General features: G+C 37.9%; 1 protein-coding gene across 1 annotated transcript in view; it reads left to right on the forward strand.

Moving 5' to 3' along the window:
• The first annotated feature begins 2,726 nt into the window (after positions 1–2,726).
• LOC106086505 (nidogen) overlaps positions 2,727–22,100 on the forward strand; it is a 32,267-nt gene continuing 12,893 nt past the window's right edge. The window contains exons 1-2 of the mRNA XM_013251204.2: positions 2,727–3,367; positions 20,787–21,089. Of these exons, the coding sequence (XP_013106658.1) occupies positions 3,128–3,367; positions 20,787–21,089 (543 nt within the window). The 5' untranslated portion in view covers positions 2,727–3,127. The remainder of the gene's footprint in view (positions 3,368–20,786; positions 21,090–22,100) is intronic.

A 22,100-nucleotide genomic window follows, 5' to 3' on the forward strand; every position in this document is an offset into this window, starting at 1 on the left:
AAACTCAGTTAAAAAGGGTAAATTTTTTGGCCCAATCCATGGAGGTGGTTACCCAAGATTCGGCCCGGCCGAACTTAGCACGCTTTTATACCCACTACCATAGGACATGGGGTATATTTATTTAGTTAGTCCGTCCGTCCGTCCCTTTGTCCGTCTGTTGTAATCACTCTTCAGCCTTCAAAAATTGTGATATTGAGCTGAAATTTCTCACAGATACGTCTTTTTGATGCGATTTTGCTGTAATTTGAAACAATGAGTTGCTTTAACCCTTCCGCCATCCGACCTAAATATAGTTCCGATTGGACTATATTTAGATATAGCTGTCATATAGACCCATCGGTTTATATGGTTTATATCAGGTCATTGACCGATTTAAACCGTACTTAATATAGTTGCTGGAAGTCATAACAGAACAATTCATGCAAAATTTAAGGCAAATCAGACAAAAATTGCGGCTTCCAGCGGCTCACGGAGTCAAATATGGAGATCGATTTATATGGGAGCTATATCAGGTTATTGATCGATTTAGACCGTACTTGTCATAGTTGTTGGAAGTCATAACAAAACACTCCGGGCAAAATTTTGGCCAAATCGGACACAAATTACGGATTCCTGAGGCTCTAGTGAAACATACATCATTTATGACGGTAAAACAGATTATACAATATGTATCTAAATATAGTCAGATTTCCACCATATTTGTGAAGGATATATAAGGGTCTAATACAACTAAAAGTACCAATTTTAGCGAAATCCTTTAACAAATTCGGCTTTTATGCGGCCAAGAACATAAATCGGGAGATCGGTATATATGGCAGCTATATCCAACTAATGGCCGATTTGAACCATATAGTGAACGAATGTCGAAAAGCTTAACATAGCTCAGTGTGCCAAATTTCAGTAAAATCTGATAATAATTACACATTTTATCGACCTAATCTAAATATGGACCGATCTGGGCTATATTGAAGACAGTTGTCGAAGAGCCTAACACAGCTCACTTTGCCAAATAAAGGCAATATTTTGTATAATGAGCCCAAGAACTTTAGTCGGGAGATTGGTATAAATGGATGCTATATCCAAATATAGCCCCATCATGACCATACTCGGTACGAATGTCGAGGGGTCTATCATAGCTTACTGTGCCAAATTCTGGTGAAATATGATCATAATGAATTTTTTTCTGCCAAAGAACTTAAATCGGAAGATCGGTATATATAACACATATATTCCTTTATCCACATATATTTCGATCTGAACTACATTCGGAACGGATGTAGAGGGACCTAACCAAACTCACTGTGACAAATTTTAGAAAAATCGTGCAATAACTGTGGCTTTTAGGGACTTAAAACCATTTATCAGGAGATGGGGGTATATGAGCATTATATTAAGCTATAGAACGATCTGGGCAGTATTGAGCACGGATGTCGAGAGGCCTAACACAACTAACCGTCCAAATTTCAGCGAAATCGTATAGTAAATGTGGCTTTAATGGACCTAAGAACCTAACTCGGCAAAATTGGCATTATATAGAATGCTAATATTGGAATTATTTGTTTAAGTACGCAGTTTAGGCAGGCAAAAATATTACTCTAAAATTCACTGATACTCACGTGTTGTTATATGATACTTGACATCACCTACCTAATAGTAAGTATTTTGAGATAATTTGGGATCAGTTCCGAAAAAATACAACTTTGACCCTTAAATGTGTTCTAAAAAGTTTAAGGGACACCGTAGAGCAGAGGTTATCATGTCCGCCTATCATGCGGAATACCTGGGCTCGAATGCTGGCGAAAACATCAGAAAAACATTTCAGCTGCGGTTATCCTCTCCTAATGCTGGGAACATTTGTGAGATACTTTGCCATGTAAAAACTACTCACCAAAGAGGTGAAGCACTGCAGCACGCCGTTCGGACTTGGCTATAAAAATGAGGCCCCTTTTAATTGAATCGGACAGCACTCATTGATATGTGAGAAGTTTGTCCCTGTTCCTGAGTGGAATGAATGATTATGGGGAAATTTGCATTTGTTTGTTGTTTTTGTTGCTGTTTTTTTTAATAGAAAATGCCTTTATTTACAAATTACTGTCTGAGCCCAAGTGTTTCCCCCCTTTTTATGACAATCAGTGATTTTATGTTGCCTTTGTCCTTGGCGCCTCCACACACAATAAATTATTATTGACATTTTTGGAAATTTAAATGCTGCTTCGAACAGTAGACACTTTTGACATTTTTGGCGTATCGTAATGTCTTTAACAACACCCTTTGATGGAAGGGAGGAAATTTTGTATGGAGTGTTCATAGTTTAATATGTCAATAAATGTGACAACCGACCCATAAAAGAGAACATAAAAAGAGAAGACCGCACGCTCACGGCTGCATGAAAGGGCGCGAGCCATCACACCCGCACACCATTACACACACACACACACAACAATGCTTCCCATGTCAATGCTATGCTGTAATGTACCGTTAAGAACCCAGCAAAAGAGGGCTTAATGGCGGATATGTTGGGCCTTCTCATCATTTGTTGGTGAAAGTGTGGAATTATTCTCCTCTCTCAATACACATTGGCGTTGAGTTTGTTGAATTCCGTATACACCGATCCATGCAGCCAAAGTCGTTTCGTCACTGCTGCTGTCGACAATGCTGCTGCCGTTGATGTTCTTTCTTTGATTCGTTTGGTTTGTTGATGAGTTTTTGAGGATCAGAATTTTCAAAAGATCTTTCAGTTGCAAAAGTGTAGCAAGAGCGTGTACAACGCTTTTCGGACTAAACATCCGCCAATATTCGAAACTCTTGGTGTTTAAAGAAGAAAAAAAAGAGAACAAAAAATAGAATACTACCAAGAAAGTGAAGTTATTTATAAAAAAACCACTCGGTTTTCATATAAACAGATACACATAGATATACAATTGCTTTTAGCTTAAACCGAAAAAGGAAAATAAAAATACACACATACTTACAATAGCAAACAGCAACAATTTTGCAAAAAGAAAAAAGAAATTTTAAAGAATAATGCAGTGAATAAGTGAGAAGCATTTTAAAACCGAAAAAATTCTCCAAAAAGAATTTTATCCTTTGTGAAGCGAGTTAATTAAGAAAAAAAGAAGAAACTAAAATGTTGATAACAAAAATGAAAACTGCCACACAATTGTGGTGCGTTTCCGCTTTACTACTTCTAAGTATTTCCTGTACTTCCGGTCACATTTTGGATAGTCTGCACATCAATGAATTGTACACCCCCGATAGTGGCAGCCAGGATTCCGTTTTAACACTGGCCAAGGGAGATGCTGAATTTCTTGTTTGGCATTTGGACAATCCCATCAGCTTTTATAGTGAAAAATATGATCAGTTATATGTAAGTATAGAGACTTTGCCTAAAAAAATTCTTTCTTTCAATGTCCTTTTTTGCCTACCATACATCCGTTGTAACAACACACATGTTTCATCAATGAAAATCTCACTCATGACTCTTTTGTTTCATTGCAAAAGTTCTACAAACTCATTTCTTGAGTCTATTTTTATATGAACCCCTTTTTTATTAAATAAAAAAAATTAACATGAAAATGAATCCATAACTCTTTTTGACACAAACACTTAAAATGTTTTTGGCTTCTGGCCAACATGAATACAAAAGAACGCACACATGTATCTGTCTGTTTTTGTTTGTAGTACCCTACACACAGCACATTATGATGTTTTTAGAGCAAAGGTTTTGCAAAAATATTGAATGTATGCGTTGGACATTTAACAAATAAATGCTTTAATGTGCTAAGTTTTAAAAAATTTGTTGAATTTAAAAAGTTTTAAAAGTTTTTCTTAGGATTATGCGCTAAAATAAAAAAGAAAAATTAAACAAATAAAATTAAATACAAAAAAAAAGTAAAAAAAAAACAAAAAAAAAAAGTAAAAGCGCGTTGAGTTCTGGTGGGCCAAATCTTGTATACCCTCTTTGAATAACTTTTTCAAATATTGGGTTGCCCAAAAAGTAATTGCGGATTTTTTAAAAGAAAGTAAATGCATTTTTAATAAAACTTAGAATGAACTTTAATCAAATATACTTTTTTTACACTTTTTTTCTAAAGCAAGCTAAAAGTAACAGCTGATAACTGACAGAAGAAAAAATGCAATTACAGAGTCACAAGCTGTGAAAAAATTTGTCAACGCCGACTATATGAAAAATCCGCAATTACTTTTTGGGCAACCCAATTTATAGAAGTCACCTCATGCAAAATTTCAGCCTAATCGGATAAGAATTACGCCCTCTAGAGGCTAAAGAATGTGTTGTTATCAACGGTAATGGATAAAAACCCGATGGGTCAGTTCCTGCACGCAATAGCAACCACAATTTTCAAAAAAAAGGTGGGTGGCACCCCCCCAATATAAAATCCTGGCTACGCCCCCGGTCTAGGATATCATATAGTTGACAACTCCCAATTTTTGTCTTTCCTTCCTTGTTGTATGATATGTTTGACATTAATGTAACCACATTCCATTTCTATAAAATCATTGCATAGCAAAAATGTCTATTGTGCTGCCATGATCTTTGCCATAGATGGGCGACGATTATCTTCTCGGATGCCTGCTTTCGCACAGGCATCACATGCCGCCACATTTAATTCACCCCTGGTCATGAACATCGTTTTCTTCCATTCGTCTTTTAGGACAATGCGGGTCTAGTGTTTCTTCCGCTTGCAATTCATCATATTCACCCGTCCTGTGCTGGGGAATTTATTTCAACCACTTTCGCTTTACTTCGAGGTGGACCCTATATCTGGTGATTATCCATTCCATCTTCGTTGTGTCTGCGTCCGCATTCATACTCTACGCCGTTGTATGCAGGGCCATCTTCTTCCTGCGCAGTATATGTTTGGCATATCCCATCACCACCTCCCACTTCTTCTTGTTCTCCAGCAATCCTCTCTAGTACCCCAGGCGAAACGACGCCAATTGTTGTTTCCAGTTCCTGGGGTCTTTCGACCAAGGGCTCGAAGAATGTGTGTTCTACAACCTCTGCAACTTCTGCGAATCTGCCCATGAACATTCCACCAAAGAACAGCGGCAAAACTTCTCACATATCAATGAGAGCTCCCCGGTTCAAATTTAAGCTCAAAGAAAACGGACCTCCTTGGTATCGCCGAATTCGAACGGAGTGCCACATTGCACCAACTCTTTGGGAAGAAGTTTTTACAAGGCTTCTATGCATGGCATAGTACCTCCCAACTATTGCCACCATTAGGAGGGGATAACCATCGCTGAAAATGTTTTCTGATGTTCTTGGCAGGATTCGAACCCAAGCGTTCTGCGTCATAGGTGGACATGGTAACCTTTGCGCTACGGTGGCCTCCAATTGCAACTTCTTGCTCTTCATAAATGCACTTGCTGGAAGAGCATTTGCCCATTCTATGCACGTTTTTCCGGAAGCAACCTTGGCCTGTCAACTTCTGTGTAATGAAGGATTGACGTCGACGTGTTTCCTATCTCTTCACATCCGTGATTACATCCACGTGACATCGATGATAAGTCAAAGCGTCCACCTGGCGCTACTCTAATTCGTCCACCATTGTTCCTCTCGTATGTCTAGAGTCTTTTGAATGTCACCCTTCTATCATACATACGTTGTGTACAGCTTGTCACGTTTCATGGCCTCTATTGGAACCATTTCGGCTACTACAAGGGCTCCGGGCTCCAAATAATGTCCAGAAGGTTTATTTGACCTTAAGAGCCGCCGTCCTCTGTATCGAGAGCAGAGATTTCACTCGGAATCCCATTAAGAGTCTGCACCTGCTCGGAAGAGACCCACCTATGTTTGCCTTCAGTCGAATAAGTTGCGCCGTTATGCTCGCGGCCTTTATCCTAGTTCAGGTTTCTATCCAGTCGGATATTTGGCCCATCTTTTGATCATCACCAGTTGTTGTTGTAGCAGCGTGTTGTACACAGAGGTGGCAGCCCTTGCCGATAAAGGACTCCATCACCAGTATTTTGTCTATGAGCTTATCCACTGCCACAGGGAAATTTTTTCTCGTTAGGTGTAGCAACTCAGTTTTCTGCATCGCAAGTTGTAGGCCATGGGAGTCTAACCAGTTTTTTGCCGTTAGCATCACCTGCCTTCCGCGTCTCTTGCCGTGATGACTGCAGCGATGTCGTCATCATATTCTAGGAGAAAGGTTCCGTCTGACATTTCTATTCGCAATGTACCACCATAACTGGCATTCCAGAGATCCGGCCCAAGTATGGAGCCTTAAGCCGCTCCTGATGTTACCTTATAACACTTCGTTCCCTCCTCCTGAGAGTTATATATAAATACTCTGTTAATGAAGTAGCTTCTCATTATTCTCATCAGATACACCGGGATATTAAAGTCCTTTCTGAGTGCCTGGATCACGTCAGACCATCTGAGGTTATTGAACGTACATCACATCCATTGTGGCCAAGAGGACAATCGGCCTAGAGTAGTGGTTTCTTTGCCTAGCTACCTTTTACTATTTCCACCATATCTCTGAGATCTCTGATCGTGGTCAGTCATGCCCGGAAGCTATGGTGTCGCATTGAGAGTCCAAAGGTTAGTATGTCCGCCTATGACGCCGAATGCCTGGGTTCAAATCCCGGCGTAAATATCAGAAATTTTTCAGCGGTGGTTATCACTTTATCAAACTTTAATCGGACTGCACTCATTGTGATGTGAGAGAAGTATGCCCTGTTTTTTGATGGGAAGTTCATGGGAATCTTAGGTGTAGTAAAATATTATATGTAATTTAGTTCAACTTACTACACCTACTAGCAATATTTCTTCAATATATAGGATATAAACCTCTATATATATAAAAGAGACTCGTGACTGACTGATTTTCGTCCAGCACTAAAGCTAGAATCGTGAAATTTTAAACGAGTATTGATCTTGGGTCATAGGCACGGGATAAGGCTGGATTTGGTGATATTTAAACGTTTAGGTACTTAAAAGTACCAAAAAGTACGAAATGGTACATATTTGCCCAGCGCGAACGGAAAGGGCAAGAATTATGTTCTTCGGCTCATTCTCGAAAAAATATGATTTGATAGAAAAAATTTTGGAAAAGCGTAGCGGAAGTGGGATTAATAGTAAGTTTAGTACCGCAATTGGTACTTTCTTTGTAAATTGAACAAGAGCTCTGAATTTTGGAACTTAGGTAAACTATGGCAACCTTAATATTTTGGTACTAAAAAAAAGTACCAAAAAGGTACGAAATGGTGAACTTTGCACAGGGCAGATGGATAGAGCAAAAGGATGAGGGTGAAAGAAAACAAAATAAAATAGTACTGGTAGAGGGAAAGAAAGTGTACGTTTAGTACCGCAATTGGTACCATTTTGTACTTTTTTTACAGATGAAGTAGGAGGTCTCAAATTTGGCATGCAGGTGAAACTAGGAGATATGTAATGGATGACTAAATGATCTATTCAAAATTCGTAGATTTTGGTACAAAAATTTGTAACATTCGGTACTTTCTTTACATATGAAGCAAGAGGTCTGAAATTTGGCATGCAGGTACAACTACGAAAAATATAATGAGTACCTATGAGCTTTCTAAATTCGTACATTTTGGTACCAAAATTGGTACCATTTGGTACTTTTGTTCAGATAAAGTTTGAGGTCTGAAATTGGGTAGCTACAACTAAGAAACATATGATAGGTGACTAAATGATCTATTAAAAATTTGTACATAGTACCAATTTTGGTACCAAACAATTTGTACCATTTGGTACTTTCTTTACAGATAAAGCAAGAGTTCAAAAATTTGGTATGCAGGTACAACAGGTACAACCAAAATTGGTACCATTTCGTACTTTCTGCGCAAATGGAACTAAAGCTCTGAAATTTGGAATGTAGCCAAAACTTAGAAATATATGATGGGTGACTAAATGATTTTTTCACATTTCGAACATTTTGGCACCAAAATTTTTACTATTTTGTACTTTCTCCATAGATGGAGCTAGAGGTCCGAAATTTGGCATGTAGGTATAACTAAGAATAATATGATGGGTGACTTGATGGTCTATTCAAAATTCGTATATTTAGGTACCAAAATTAGTACCATTTTGTACTTTCTGTTCAGATGAAGTTTGAGGTCTGAAATTTGGTAGGTACAACTAAAAAATATATAATAGGTGACGTTTTGGTACCATTTTGTACTGTACTTTCTGTTCAGATGGAGGTAGAGGTCTGAAATTTGGCATGTAGGTACAACAAATATATGATAGGTGACTAAATAGATTGAGTATTTATGCCATCCACTGGTCTATACGCTCAAATACTCATGCTTTATCACTAGAAGAAGAGACACAAGAGAATAATTATTGGTCAAGGTACACGAATAATCGTTTGTGGCTATCAAAGCACTTTTGCAATTAAGGAGTTCTTGGTTTTACATCGAAAGGAAGGTCCTTTACCATAGACGAAGCTGCCAAAGGGTTAACGATAAACCATTAGTTACGTTCAATAATACTACGTTTATGGCTAACGTTTTATATGTTGAAGTGAAACGTTACACCGTTACAATAAAAACTAAAATTCGTGATAAAAGTATTTTGTTTGTCATAAAAATTTCCCAAACGTTTTATTTCTTTTGGTGCAGGCTTTTGGAAGTCCTACACTAAAAGGGGGGTATCAAAAACGGGGGTGGCGAATCAGACCACCGGGATGCTAGTATAGGATATAAAACATTCACTGTGGTCCAACAATAATATTTAGCACTTGGTCACTTGGTGCGTTGTTGGGCCATGCTGCTAAAAATTATAGTTGTGTTTCTCTTTTCTGTGGTGTGGTACGTGTTACTGTTCTTGATGGCATGGGGCTGCCGCCATAGAAAAGCGACACCTCGCAATTTCCGAAAAACATGTGGGGTGCGAGTAATAATCACGAAAACTATTATGATGATAATGATTATAATGATGATGATTTCTCTTATTCTTGATAGAAATAAAATTTTTGTTTATGATTTGACGCCAAAATGAATATGGCAATAAATCGTCTACGTATTAAATAGAAAAAATGGTGGCGCAAACCATTCGAAAGTAGAATAAGGTAACGAATCAGACCAAAGCGTTTTTTCTCACATGCCGATGACAACGAAATTAAATCGAAACAAAAAAATATGTTCAGTATTTTTGGCTGGTTTAAAATAATTTTTCCGTCATCATCAGCAAAATAAGTTATCAAGCAAGGCGCCCTATTTTGAAATCAAAGGGATTGTCACCATAATAAAAACATGCGTGAATTCTTTTGATTTCTTTAGCCGCTCAACCCCCTTCTGAGATGTGATCACCACCTTTGAAGTTATAAATTTTATAGGTTTCATGAAATGAAAAATCCCATTAATTGTCAAAAAAAAATGCATGGTTTGATCTAAGGGAAATAAATCTCTTTTTGAAAGAGATAAAGAAAATTCCCATAGCAAAACTTACGAAATTCCCTTGAGCTACATATTGAGAAATAAATAAAAACATAATATTGACAACTGTTAAGAGGGCATGAAATATGAGGGGTAAACTTATAAGAAAAAAGTAGAAAAAAACAAGTAAAAAGGCATTAAGTTCGGCCGCGTCGAACTTTGGATACCTACCACCTGGGGTATATATGTTAACCCCCTTTCTTCACAATCCGGTGAAAATTTTATAACTTATGGTCTAATAAATATAAGTCACTGCCGATTTTTTTATTTCAAATTTCAACAAAATCTGGTAATAAATAAAGTTTTTAAGAGCTTCAGACCCTTAATCGGCACATCGGTCTATATGGAAGCTATACATAAATATAGTCCGATATGGACTGTATTAGGGTCAGATGTCGGAAGGCCTAAAACTACTCACTGTTTCAAATTTAAGCGAAATCGGAAGGGAAATAAAGCATTTATTATTCATAAGACCCTTTATCGGCAGATTGTTCTATATATAGCAGCTATATCCAAATATGGTCTGATTTGGCCCGTTTAAGAACTTAATCAGCGTTCATTAAAAAGACGTATCTGTGCCAAATTTCAGCTCAATACCTCAATTTTTGAAGACTGAAGAGTGAGTACAACAGACGGACATCGCTAAATCGTCTTAGAATTTTACGACGATCCGAAATATATATACTTTGTAGGTTCGTGAATTGATATTTCGATTATACCTCCATAGGATGGGGGTATACTAATTTCGCCATTCTGTTTGTTACACTCCGAAATATGCGTCTAAGACCCCATAAAGTATATATATTCTTGATCGTCATGTCATTTTAAGTCGAACTAGTCATGTCCGTCCGCCCGTCCGTCTGTCTGTCGAAAGCACGCTAATTTTCGAAGGAGTTAAGCTAGGGGCTTGAAATTTTGCACAAATACTTTTTATTAGTGTAGGTCGTTTGGAATTGTAAACGGGCCAAATTGGTTCATGTTTTGATATAGCTGCCATATAAACCGATCTTGGGTCTTGACTTCTTGAGCCTTTAGAGAGCACAATTCTTATCCGATTTGGATGTAATTTTGCACCTAGTGTTTTGGCATCCTTCCCACCAACTGTTCTAAGTATGGCTCAAATCGGTCCATGTTTTGATATAGCTGCCATATAAACCGATCTTTGATCTTGACTTCTTAAGCCTCTAGAGGGCACTTCCAATAACTGTGCTAAGTATGGCGCAAATCGGTACATAACCTAATATAGCTGTCATATAAACCGATCTAGGATCTTGATTTTTTGAGCCGCTGAAGGGCTCAATTCTCATCCGATTTGTCTGAAATTTTGCATGAGGTGTTTTGTTATGACTTTCAATAACTGTGCTAGGTATGGCGCAAATCGGTACATAACCTGATATAGCTGCCATATAAACCGATTTTGTATCTTGACTTTTTGAGCCGCTGAAGAGCTCAATTCTCACCCGATTTGTCTGAAATTTTGCATGAGGTGTTGTGTTATGACTTGCAACAGCTGTGCCAAATAAGGTTCAAATCGATGCATAACCTGATATAGCTGCCATATAAACCAATCTTGGATCTTGAATTCATGAGCTGCTGAAGGGCTCAATTCTCAAACGATTTGTCTGAAATATTGCATGAGGTGTTGTGTTATGACTTTCAATAACTGTGCTAGGTATGGCGCAAATCGGTGCATAACCTGTTATAGCTGCCATATAAACCGATCTTGTATCTTGACTTCTTGAGCCGCTGAAGAGCTCAATTCTCACCCGATTTGTCTGAAATTTTGCATGAGGTGTTGTGTTTTGACTTTCAATAACTGTGCTTAGTATGGTGCAAATCGGTATATAACCTGATATATTGTAGCTGCCATATAAACCGAACTGGGATTTTGACTTCTTGAGCCTCTAGAGGGCGCAGTTATTGTCAAATTTGGCTGAAGTTTTGTACAACGGCTTCTCCCATCACCTTTATCATACTAGTGAAATATGGTCTAAATCGATGTATAGCTTAATATAGCTCCCATATAAACCGATCTCCCAATTTTGCATCTCGAGCCCCTACAAGGCGCAATTCTTATCAGAATGAACTGAAATATTACACAATGACTTCTACAATGTTCAGCATTCGATTCATTTATGGTCCGAATCAAACTATAACTTGATTTAGCTCCAATATCCTAAAGTTCTTATTCATTATTCTTTGTTTGCCTAAGAAGAGATACTGCGCAAAGAACTCGACAAATGCGATCCACGGTTTGGGGTGTATAAGATTCGGCCCAGTATATAAGATTAGCACGCTGTTAATTGTTTATGATAAAAACTTTAGAAATATGAAGAACCTACATTGATAAACAACAGAAAGCTGGGGACTTAAACACGCAGCCTTAAAATTGATAAAAATAAATATTGGGATGCCCAAAAAGTAATTGCGGATTTTTCATATAGTTGGCGTTAACAAATTTTTTCCTGTAATTGCATTCTTTCTTCTGTCAGTTATCAGCTGTTACTTTTAGCTTGCTTTAGAAAAAAGTGTAAAAAAGTATATTTGATTAAAGTTCATTCTAAGTATTATTAAAAATGCATTTACTTTCTTTTAAAAAATCCGCAATTACTTTTTGGGCAACCCAATAGTTATTATTTGCTTGGCTATTTGTGAAGGATATACAAATAAGAAGATAAATATTCGATTATTTATTAAAAAAAATCCAAAACTAACCATCTTATTCACCAAACTTAATGAAGCCTTTATATCCTACGGTGGTGGGTATAAAAAGGATTTATTTGACAGTTCTATAAAGGAAATTGGTCAAATAAATCTATTTCAAATCCACATTAAGTTTTGTGACTACCGGTGTAAACATTTAAATTAGCTATAACATTTCCTTCTAAGTGTTATTTATTTTAACCCTTGCTGAGATGTTGGCAAGTGTTTCCATAGGATTGCAATTAAGATAAATTGCATCATGATGCACATTCGAAATAAGCTACGTATAGCAGCTCTATATTTAAGTACATACAAATATACTTAATGAACAGGAATGTATTGTCTAAACAAAAATGCCCTCCAAGAGATCACGTGCCGTCTTTTGGGCATACCAAAACTTTTGACAGAGATGTCTGCAACAACTGCAGTCCATTGGAATGCACATTAAATAAACACTGTGGGAAACTAAAGTAAATCTCCCATACGAAAAAACAACATTTGCTCCACTTTGCGGCGGGTGGCGGTGGTTGGCGGTGTACTAAAATCAAAGCAAATTTTCACTTTTATTTACGAAATGCATTCGCCCAAAATGTGGCTTTTAGTTTATTTGATTTTAAAAATAATACAAACACAAGGGATTTGTTTATAATAAACAAAGCACGCACGCACATACTACACAACTTAAAGTTGTATAGCTATGGGCTGGCTATAGAACAAATCCACAAAATTGTGTTTTTTTACGGTATTTTCATTAGAAATTTAGATTAGTGGATTATTCGAAGGAAGAGAGAGAGAAAATGTAGAACAAATTTTTATGCATAAACATTAGACACCAACACCAACACCAATGATGCCTAATTATATAAACAACAAAGTTGTTCAAAATAACAACTTGTTCATCCAAACATGCCGTCTTTAGAAACTCAAAACGTTCATCTATGGATGTGTAGACATGTCAATTTCGTCTATTAGTCTTTTCTTTAATATTATAATTTACAATAAACCACTTTAATATGAATGAAAATGCGGAAGAGAATATATATGGACGAATGAATGAAGGACTGTACAGCCGGTCCCAAAATTATCATCAATAAGTTTGTTTTCAATTCATGATTACATTGCAATATTTCATGATGTCAAAATGTCATAGATTTGACATGTCTCTGATTTGACGATTTTCTCATAGCATTCTACTACTAGTCCAGACAATTGCTTACACCGATGGCTATCAATTTTATACAATGCAATCACCCTTTGTGATTATTAAAGGGTTTTCCAATAAGAAGTGTTTTTTTTTTATTTAAATCTATATATAATAAATACCCTTACAGACTAATAACAATATATTTACAAATGTATTAACCTAAGAATTTAAAAATAAAATAATTTTCCTTTTTAAACTTTCTCGATTCTCAGATGGATCTATTGGGTTGCCCAAAAAGTAATTGCGGATTTTTCATATAGTCAGCGTTGACAAATTTTTTCACAGCTTGTGACTCTGTAATTGCATTCTTTCTTCTGTCAGTTATCAGCTGTTACTTTTAGCTTGCTTTGGAAAAAAAAGTGTAAAAAAAGTATATTTGATTAAAGTTCATTCTAAGTTTTATTAAAAATGCATTTACCTTCTTTTAAAAAATCCGCAATTACTTTTTGGGCAACCCAATATAATATCTTTCAGTTGATTAAATTGATCACATAGGTGCTGAAACGGATCATTATTGGCATAGTTGGTTTTATAATAAGAAAATTTCAAAAGATCAAAATATCTAGTGGGTCTGATAGGAACGTTAAAGAAAATTCGACTCAAAAGAAAGCAGGAATCTATTTGGCCATGAATTAATTTAGTCAAAAACGTAATGTTTAGCATGGTTCTACGACTTTTTAATGTAGGAAGCTTTATAAGATTTAATCGGTACTCATACGAAGGTAATGAACTTCTGTCCCACCCATTTCGACGGAGACAAAATAGTAGAAATTGTTTTTGAACTGATTCTATCAAATTAGAATGAATATTGTAGTACGGATCCCATACCACTGAACCGTACTCGAGAATACTTCTAACTAGCGACGTATTTGAATTCTTCAACTTTGTCCACGATAAGTGTACACAGGAGTACATAATTCATACCCGAAACAATGCGAGATACCTATCAGCCCAACTGACAAAGCGCTAATGTAACATCTAAGGCTTAAAGGTGTACAATGCCCAATGAATGTTCTTGGAACGTCATGTTCATCGCCAATGCGTCCAGACCACCATCATCTAGTAAATACAAAATTTCCGTTGAACATTCCATTAAAGTTAAGTTCAATGACAAGGGCTTCTTTTTTAAGTCGAGTCCGCACGGCGCGCCGCATAGAGACACCACTTGGTAAAGAAGATTTAACATTGTAGGATACCTCACAAATGTAGCCAGCATTAGTAAGGAGATAGCCACGGCTGAAAAATTTGTCTGGTGTTCACGCCGGGATTTGCACGCAGGCGTTCGGCGTCATAGGTGGACTTGTTAACCTCTGCGCCAAGGTAGCCTCCGACCAACATCATCTACATATACCAATACCCTTCCACCTTGACCCACTAGACCACAGCCGGGAAAGTGTGTCTCCAACAAATAAACCAATGTATAGTCGGGTGACTCGGTCTAAAACCATCCATCCATCTAGCCTCTTCCAATTGCCCATATAAAGGGCGTTAGTTGCCACCAATTTTCTTAACCTCGAGGTGTCTTTGACACTCGACAACTGTTCTATAAATCTTACAAAGTCTTCCTCTATTGACCTCCTTAATTCCTTCTTATAAGACACGCAACCGAAGTTGCCGACCTCTGATCCATGTTTTGATACTAAAAAGAAATGACATAAGAGAAAGAGGGAGAAAGGGAGTGAGAGAGGGAGATAGAGAACGAAAGTAGGAAGAGAAATAAAGACATAAACGAAAAGCCAGCGTAGACACCGACAAAAAGTCTCACCGACCAGAGAGCAGCCACCGTCAACCATTCCAGGCTCTTATAGAAGTCCAGAATGACTTGGTGGTCGAAAGACTGTACAGAGCTCATTGAAGAGAAGAGGTGCTTACTTATAATTCTACGCCTTCTCCCTGCCACCGCGGGGCATTGACATAGCGGACACCGCCTCCAATTCATACTCGTCTGTATAGACCCTGCAGAAATCCTCATCGTCCCGGGCTCATCGCAATGTCGGCGACCTGAAATCGCAGTGACCGGTCACTACTCCCTCCACCAAGGTCACGCTTGCCCAGCTCAAGGACAATCGAGATTCTCGTTCCGGAGAGCTCAATTGTTCATCTTTGGTGTTAATATTGTTTTAATTGCCTTTCACTTTTGGTTCCACCAGTGTTGGGGAAAGGAGGAGAAAAAACCACCTATTACTTGCTGAGGCGTCCAGGTATCGGCAAGACTCCGGATACCCCCGTCTACCATGGAACGTCAATGGGCACGTCGTACCATTACACCCTGACGCACCGTGGGGAGAAAATCGAAAAAAAACTAGTAAAAAATATGCTGCGAGAGAACGGGTAGAGACATTTCTTTGGAATGGTTAGAGCTAAGGTGTTAGCGAGATCGTATGCAAAATTTCTGGATTCTAGAGTGCCTTTTGGCAGGCCCCTAAAGTTTGTTACCTTGGTATTTCGAAGATTTGTTGGGGCTGCCACATCTTCGTTTGTAGTCCGATTTCCAATTTTTTTTGCTTTTTTTGCTGGATAGAGCTTAAAAATCCGTATAAAAAAGCCCGCTTAAAGTCTACAATATCTCCACTGGTTTCGGGGATATAGGAATTTTATCTTTTTGCTTGCAATGTTGACCGAAACCTGCTTCTTGACCGAAACTTGCTCCTTTTTTTGCAATTTACGAAGGCATTTGTGGGATGATTTTCATTTTCTTGCTTGGTTTGGATTCGTGACAAAATTTTCAACGACTTTGCGGCAAAAAGTGTCCACATCTGCTAAATCAGTTAAAAATGTATACAGTTTGGAAGTCAAAAAGTGTGAAAAAATTATATTATTACCTTTATTTATTCTTTTTTTTTGTGAAGAGGACAAACTGTAGATGTGTTTTAAGTGAAATTTCAATATGATATGTCAGTTTAAACGGGTACTATATGTACTTCAAAATAGGCAAATTTTTATTAAAAAATGGAAAACGCATTGAGTTCTCCAATTCTAAAGTCCAGATCCCCCATTTGGGTTTAAATATGTCCCCTAACTCATGCAAAAAATGTTTTGCACCTACCAATATTTGTAGGCTCCACAACAAATTTACTAAAAAATGTCGATTTGGACACTATTTTGCACCGAAATGGGTATTTTGGGCATTTTTGTGAAAATTTGGGGCAGTATTTATTTTTTACTTTTTGAAGACACTTTTATCTGCAACACTCAAAAAGATTTTTGACTATTTCTTCATTCGTTTTTTCCATAAAATTTTTTCAATATAAATTTTTTCCAGAAAATTGCAATTCTAGAGATATCTTTACCCGTTTTCACACGGCATATTTTTTACTAGTTATTTTTTTTAATTTTCTCCCACTGTGTGACGTTTGGGGTAAACTTTTGCATTATTATCTTTAGCAGAAGTGAGCGGGGATTGTTCATACGTGAGTAAGATCCCATAAAAATCCCTACAGCTCGAGTTGAAGTTCGGTCACACTGTTTCTCAAACAGCAGGGTTCGGGGATGGTGCAATACGCGGGGGAAGATCCAATTAAGGTGAACTTTGGCCATCTGGTTTCTGCCATCAGACCATGAGTGGGTGGCCGCAAAAAGTTGAGGCTCATCAGTGCCGTCGGAGTTCCAAGCGGCTAGAAGAGGGTTTAAGCCCCTACATTGCGGCAAGATCTTTAACCTCTGCAAGGGTGGCTTTTAGACCCTCAGTTTGCTCCTATAGACTTCCTATTATATCCTTCTATTCAATACTACTGGCCGCATGGAATGCTTTTCTTGCATCCGTTCAGAGTATACTAAAATCCCTATTCCACCATCTTGGGGCAAACTGCCTTGTATGTGTATGTCATACTATTCTCCATGCTGTGGACCAAGAACTTGATGTCTTCTTTACCCAAAATTTCAACCGGAGCACAACGAATCCTTCTACCAATTGATGCTTTAAACTTCTCCCAACTCGTTCGCCTTGCGTTTTTACGTGGCTCAATTGGCTAAACTCTTCTTACTCGAAATATATGTATCTATGGTTCGAAAATTTAACCTCCATTAATACTGCAAAACCAGAAATTGGGTATCCTCGGATGATGCTTAAGATAAGGTCAATACCTGTATCCTATTGTAAATCTCGAAGGTTGCCCCCAGTCCTCTTTTTTGTATATTCCACACATTCCTCACATTCCTCACATTTTGCACATTCCATATGAAATGTATTTGGATTGTTTAGGAATTTGTCGTAGTGTGAATATGCGATCAATGGTGGATTTAAGTCGCATTAGTAGGACCCAATTATATCGTTGACCTTATGTTTTGATCTCTCACAAGGTACGCTCGAAAGTTTCATTCCTCTGTACTCAACACATTCTTTTTGTCTTCTTTCTTGTGTATATGACAGAGTACGCTCAATAATCGGGGTTGCGTTTTGCAACCCATCAACTCGAAAACCTGCTGTCAGATGGCAAGTCCATCTCCGAGTTAACCCTTTGTTCTCATAATGGGTATATATTACCCGATTTCCTTAAAATCCTATATTAAAATCAATTTGTGTTTGTTTGTTTGTGTATAGGCTCAGAAACGGCTGAACCAATTTTCTTGAAATTTTCACTGATGGTGCATAATGATCCCATAGTGAAAATAGGGTACTACATTTTTTGATATCTGAAGGGGGAACGGACCCTCCCCCTTACCCTAATTTGCAGTAACGTCTGATATCTAATTGAGGGCCCAAGTGTTTGGGGGACCACCCCAACCCCAAAACACCCCTAAATCGGACATATTTACCGACCATGTCAATGTGGAGCTTAAATGAAAAGTATTGGGGGGTAGAGCAAGAATTGATACTCACTTTCGGGACCATTTTTTTGGGGGTCTATCCCTTTCCCAAAATATCCCACAAACAGCAATTTTTTTCTGACCATCACAAAATGGGGCTCAAATAAAGGGAGTAGAATACGAATTTGATATCCAAATGTAGGACCATGTATTTAAGGCATCACCCCTTCCCCAAAACACCCCCCAAAGGGTACAAAATTTTCGACCATCCCAGTATGTGCCTCAAATGAATTTGATAACCTATTTTGGGGCCATGTGCTTGGGGGACGCCTCATCGTGTAAACTGCCCTAAACCAATGGCAATATGGGGTTTAAATAAATGGTATTTTAAAGAAGAGCACGATGCTGATATTTTTTCAGCGCCAAATGTCTGGGGGACCACCTCACCCCGAAAACACTCCTAAATCAGATAACAAGAGAATATCGGGCTGAAATATGGTATTTTATGAATGGAGTACACTTTACATCCAAACTTATTTAAATTCGTAGACCAATAAAGATCATATGGTATTCAGATACAAGCACTTATATTGTTTAACTGTTAGTCAAGCGATATACCATTTTCGTAGCATGGTATTTCACTAAAAGCTCTTTAATTGTCGAAAATAAATATTCCAAGGAAAATTTTGTTCCATATAAAGTAGAAGAAGGAGCAGCGGAGCGGGCCGGGGTCAGATAGTTTCATATAAATTAAACAAACATTGGTTCTCGGTTAAACTCATTTGTGGTTCGATTTCAAAAACTTGTTTTTGCTGGGTGGTGCTCCCTACGCAAAAATTCAGCTTGAGGGCAACAGTGTCTCGAATTGTTTCGGGGATATTGGACTTTTAATTTTTTTAATTTTTGGCCGAGACTGGCTTCGTATTATGCGATTTACAAAAGCATTTATGATTCGATTTTGATGCAAGATTTGTTTTGGTAACAAAATGTACAACAACTTTGCAGAAAGTGTCCACATCTGATTATTAAATGCCAAATAAGGTCTGAATCGGTTTATAACCTTATTTAGCTTCCATATAAACCGATCTCCCGATTTTATTTCTTGAGCTTTTAGAGGGCGTATTTCTCATCCGATTTGTTTGAAATTTTACACAATAGCACCTACTATCAGCCCCAACATCCTAGCCAAGTATGACCCGATCCGGCTCATAACCTGATATAGCTCCCATAGCAATTCTTATCCATTGATCTTTGTTTGCCTATAAAGAGACACCGGGAAAATAACTTGTTATTTTCCATCTTGTCATTGAATACATTTGCCGGAAAAATAATATTATTCAGAGCTTCACAACAATGTCTGCAATGTAATGGAAAATATCTTTCCCCCACACTAAATATAGATTTTAAATTAATATGAGAGAAACAAAACGAATTCGTATCACAAGATACTAGAAAGACACCAACAAAACAAAAAAAAAAAAAAAAAAACAATTTGTGCAATGAAGCGATCAGTCGAGAATCTCCCAAGAGTGCAGCATAATTGCCGCAGCAATGAAAGATGCACAAATATTTGTGTTGCACTCATTGCCGCTATTGTTGGGGTACGAAACAATTAATTGAGACACAAGAGGAGACCATAAGGCGTAGATGAAGATTGCAATCGGCAGCAGCAATTAGCGGCAATGGCGGCAACTAAAACTCAAGACAAACATTAGAAAGGAATGAAGATGCCACAGATCGTGTTGAAAGCAAACTCACACCCAAACAGTTAGTGGAGGAAGGACTGAGAGACAGACAGACAGATGGATGGTGGAATGGCTGGAAGACCACAACCAGACGGACATTGATCAAAGTATTTTGAAATTGCTTGAGCCCATTCCATCTATGAATGAACACCCATGACCCATGCAAGACCAGGGCGCGCTGCTGCTTCCCTTGGGCCGCTCCTCATGTTGATATGTGAACGACGAGTTTGGTTTGTGAGACTGCAAAGCAATTAACGCCGTCATTATGCGGCATGTTTTCTTCCACTTCCATGGTCCATATATTACCAAGTGTGTGTCCTCCCACCCGTCTCCCCTTCCACAAGACTTATGACTTATGTTATGTTTTGTTATTATAATTCCGTCACTTTGTTCCAGTTTCTTTTGGTTTTTTCCTGCCTCAAGATTTTTAATGAGGGGCGATGCTCTTTTGTGGCTTTTTGTGTGTTGTTTTCGCTACTTCTAGTGGGTGAAGAGAGAGAGAGTAAAAGTGTGTGTGTGTGAGGGAGTATGAGTATTTACAGCATACTTAGCAGGATTACAAATTTCTTCTAAGCCTAAGAATTTCCCTTTCTTGCGATGATGTGTGTAGCATGTCATGTAAATCACTTAAAATGCACTTGAAACTCAAGTAGCTGTACTCTCCTTGGCCTCTGCTTACACTTACAAGTCCTTAATGTTTGCTGTTAGTTTCTGCCCTCTCAATCTCTTACTCCCCCCCTTAAGTTAAGTAGTTTAGATGAGAATTTATTACCCCGCTAATTGATGCGAGACCGCCCGAGTCAATTGTCTAGTTTAATATGGTGTGGAAATTCCCACCCTAATTTGTCTTTTGCAGTCTCTTGTCTTGAGACAAGACCATCTTAATGTTGTTGTTTTTGTTTTGTAAATTTTCTTGTTCTTATCTCATTGTCTCTCTTTTTTAACCATTACAGATCAATACGAATGGCATTTTGACATTTAATATTGAATTTCCGGAATACATCAATCAACCATTTCCCTTTGAGTACCCTTCAATAGCTGGTTTCTATTCGAATGTGGATACGTCGGGTGGTAATGAGTCAACATCGATTACCATTTTCAGTACTCAGGATCCTGAGCAACTGCAAAAGGTCAGTGAACTGGTGCGTTATGCCTACGATGAGAAAGCAGATTTTGAGGCTACGGAAGTAATTGTGGCCACTTGGAAAAATGTGGGCTACTATGAATCGAAAACCGATCAACTGAATACTTTCCAGGTGAGTAGAGGTTTGAAATTAAAACAATTAAAAATGCCATGCTTTCAAACGCAGGGTGGAAACGTCAAGGCATTAGGTTCGGCTGGCCCAAAATTTGAATATGCATATATGTACACTCAACGAAATTTTTTGTTTGAAATAGCAAAAACGTTTGTAAAAACAATAGTTTTTATACCCACCACCATAGGATGGGGATATACTAATTTAGTTATTCCGTTTGTTACAACTCGAAATATTGATCTGGGACCCCATAAAGTATATATATTCTGGATCGTTTCGACATTCTGAGTCGATCCAGCCATGTCCGTCTGTCAAAATCGTGATAGCGGTCGAAAGCGTGAAACTAGCAGCTTGAAATTTTGCACAGATACTTCTTATTGATGTAGGTCATTGGGGATTGCAAATGGGCCATATCGGTTAAGATTTTGATATAGCCCCCATATAAACCGATCCCCCGATTTGACTGCTAGAACTCCTAGAAGCTTCAATTTTCATCGGATTTGAAACAAAAACCTGAGTTATGACTTTCAACATCCATGCCAAGTATGATCGGACTATAAACAGATATAGCCTCCATATAAACCGATCCTCGAATTTGGCTTCTTTAGCCCTTAGAAGCCTCAATTTTCATCCGATTGGGTTGAAATTTGGAACAATGATTTGAGTTATGACTTCCAACATCCATACCAAGAATGATCTGAATCGATTTATAAACAGAAATAGCCCCCAATCCGATCTCCGGATTTGACTTCTTGAGCCCTTAGAAGCCTAAATTTTCACCCGAATTGGCAGAAATTTGGAACAAAGACTTGAGTTATGATTTCCAACATGCATGCCAAGAATGATCCGAATCGGTTTATAAACAAATATAGCCCCCATATAAACCGATCCCCAGATTTGATTTCTTTTGCCCTTAGAAGCCTACATTTTCACCTGATTTGGCTGAAATTCGACCCTAAAACCTATCTTTTGACTTACAATATCTGTGCCATGTTTTATGCAAATCGGTCA

This window comes from Stomoxys calcitrans, chromosome 5, assembly GCF_963082655.1.
Source record: "Stomoxys calcitrans chromosome 5, idStoCalc2.1, whole genome shotgun sequence".
Lineage (NCBI taxonomy): Eukaryota > Metazoa > Arthropoda > Insecta > Diptera > Muscidae > Stomoxys > Stomoxys calcitrans.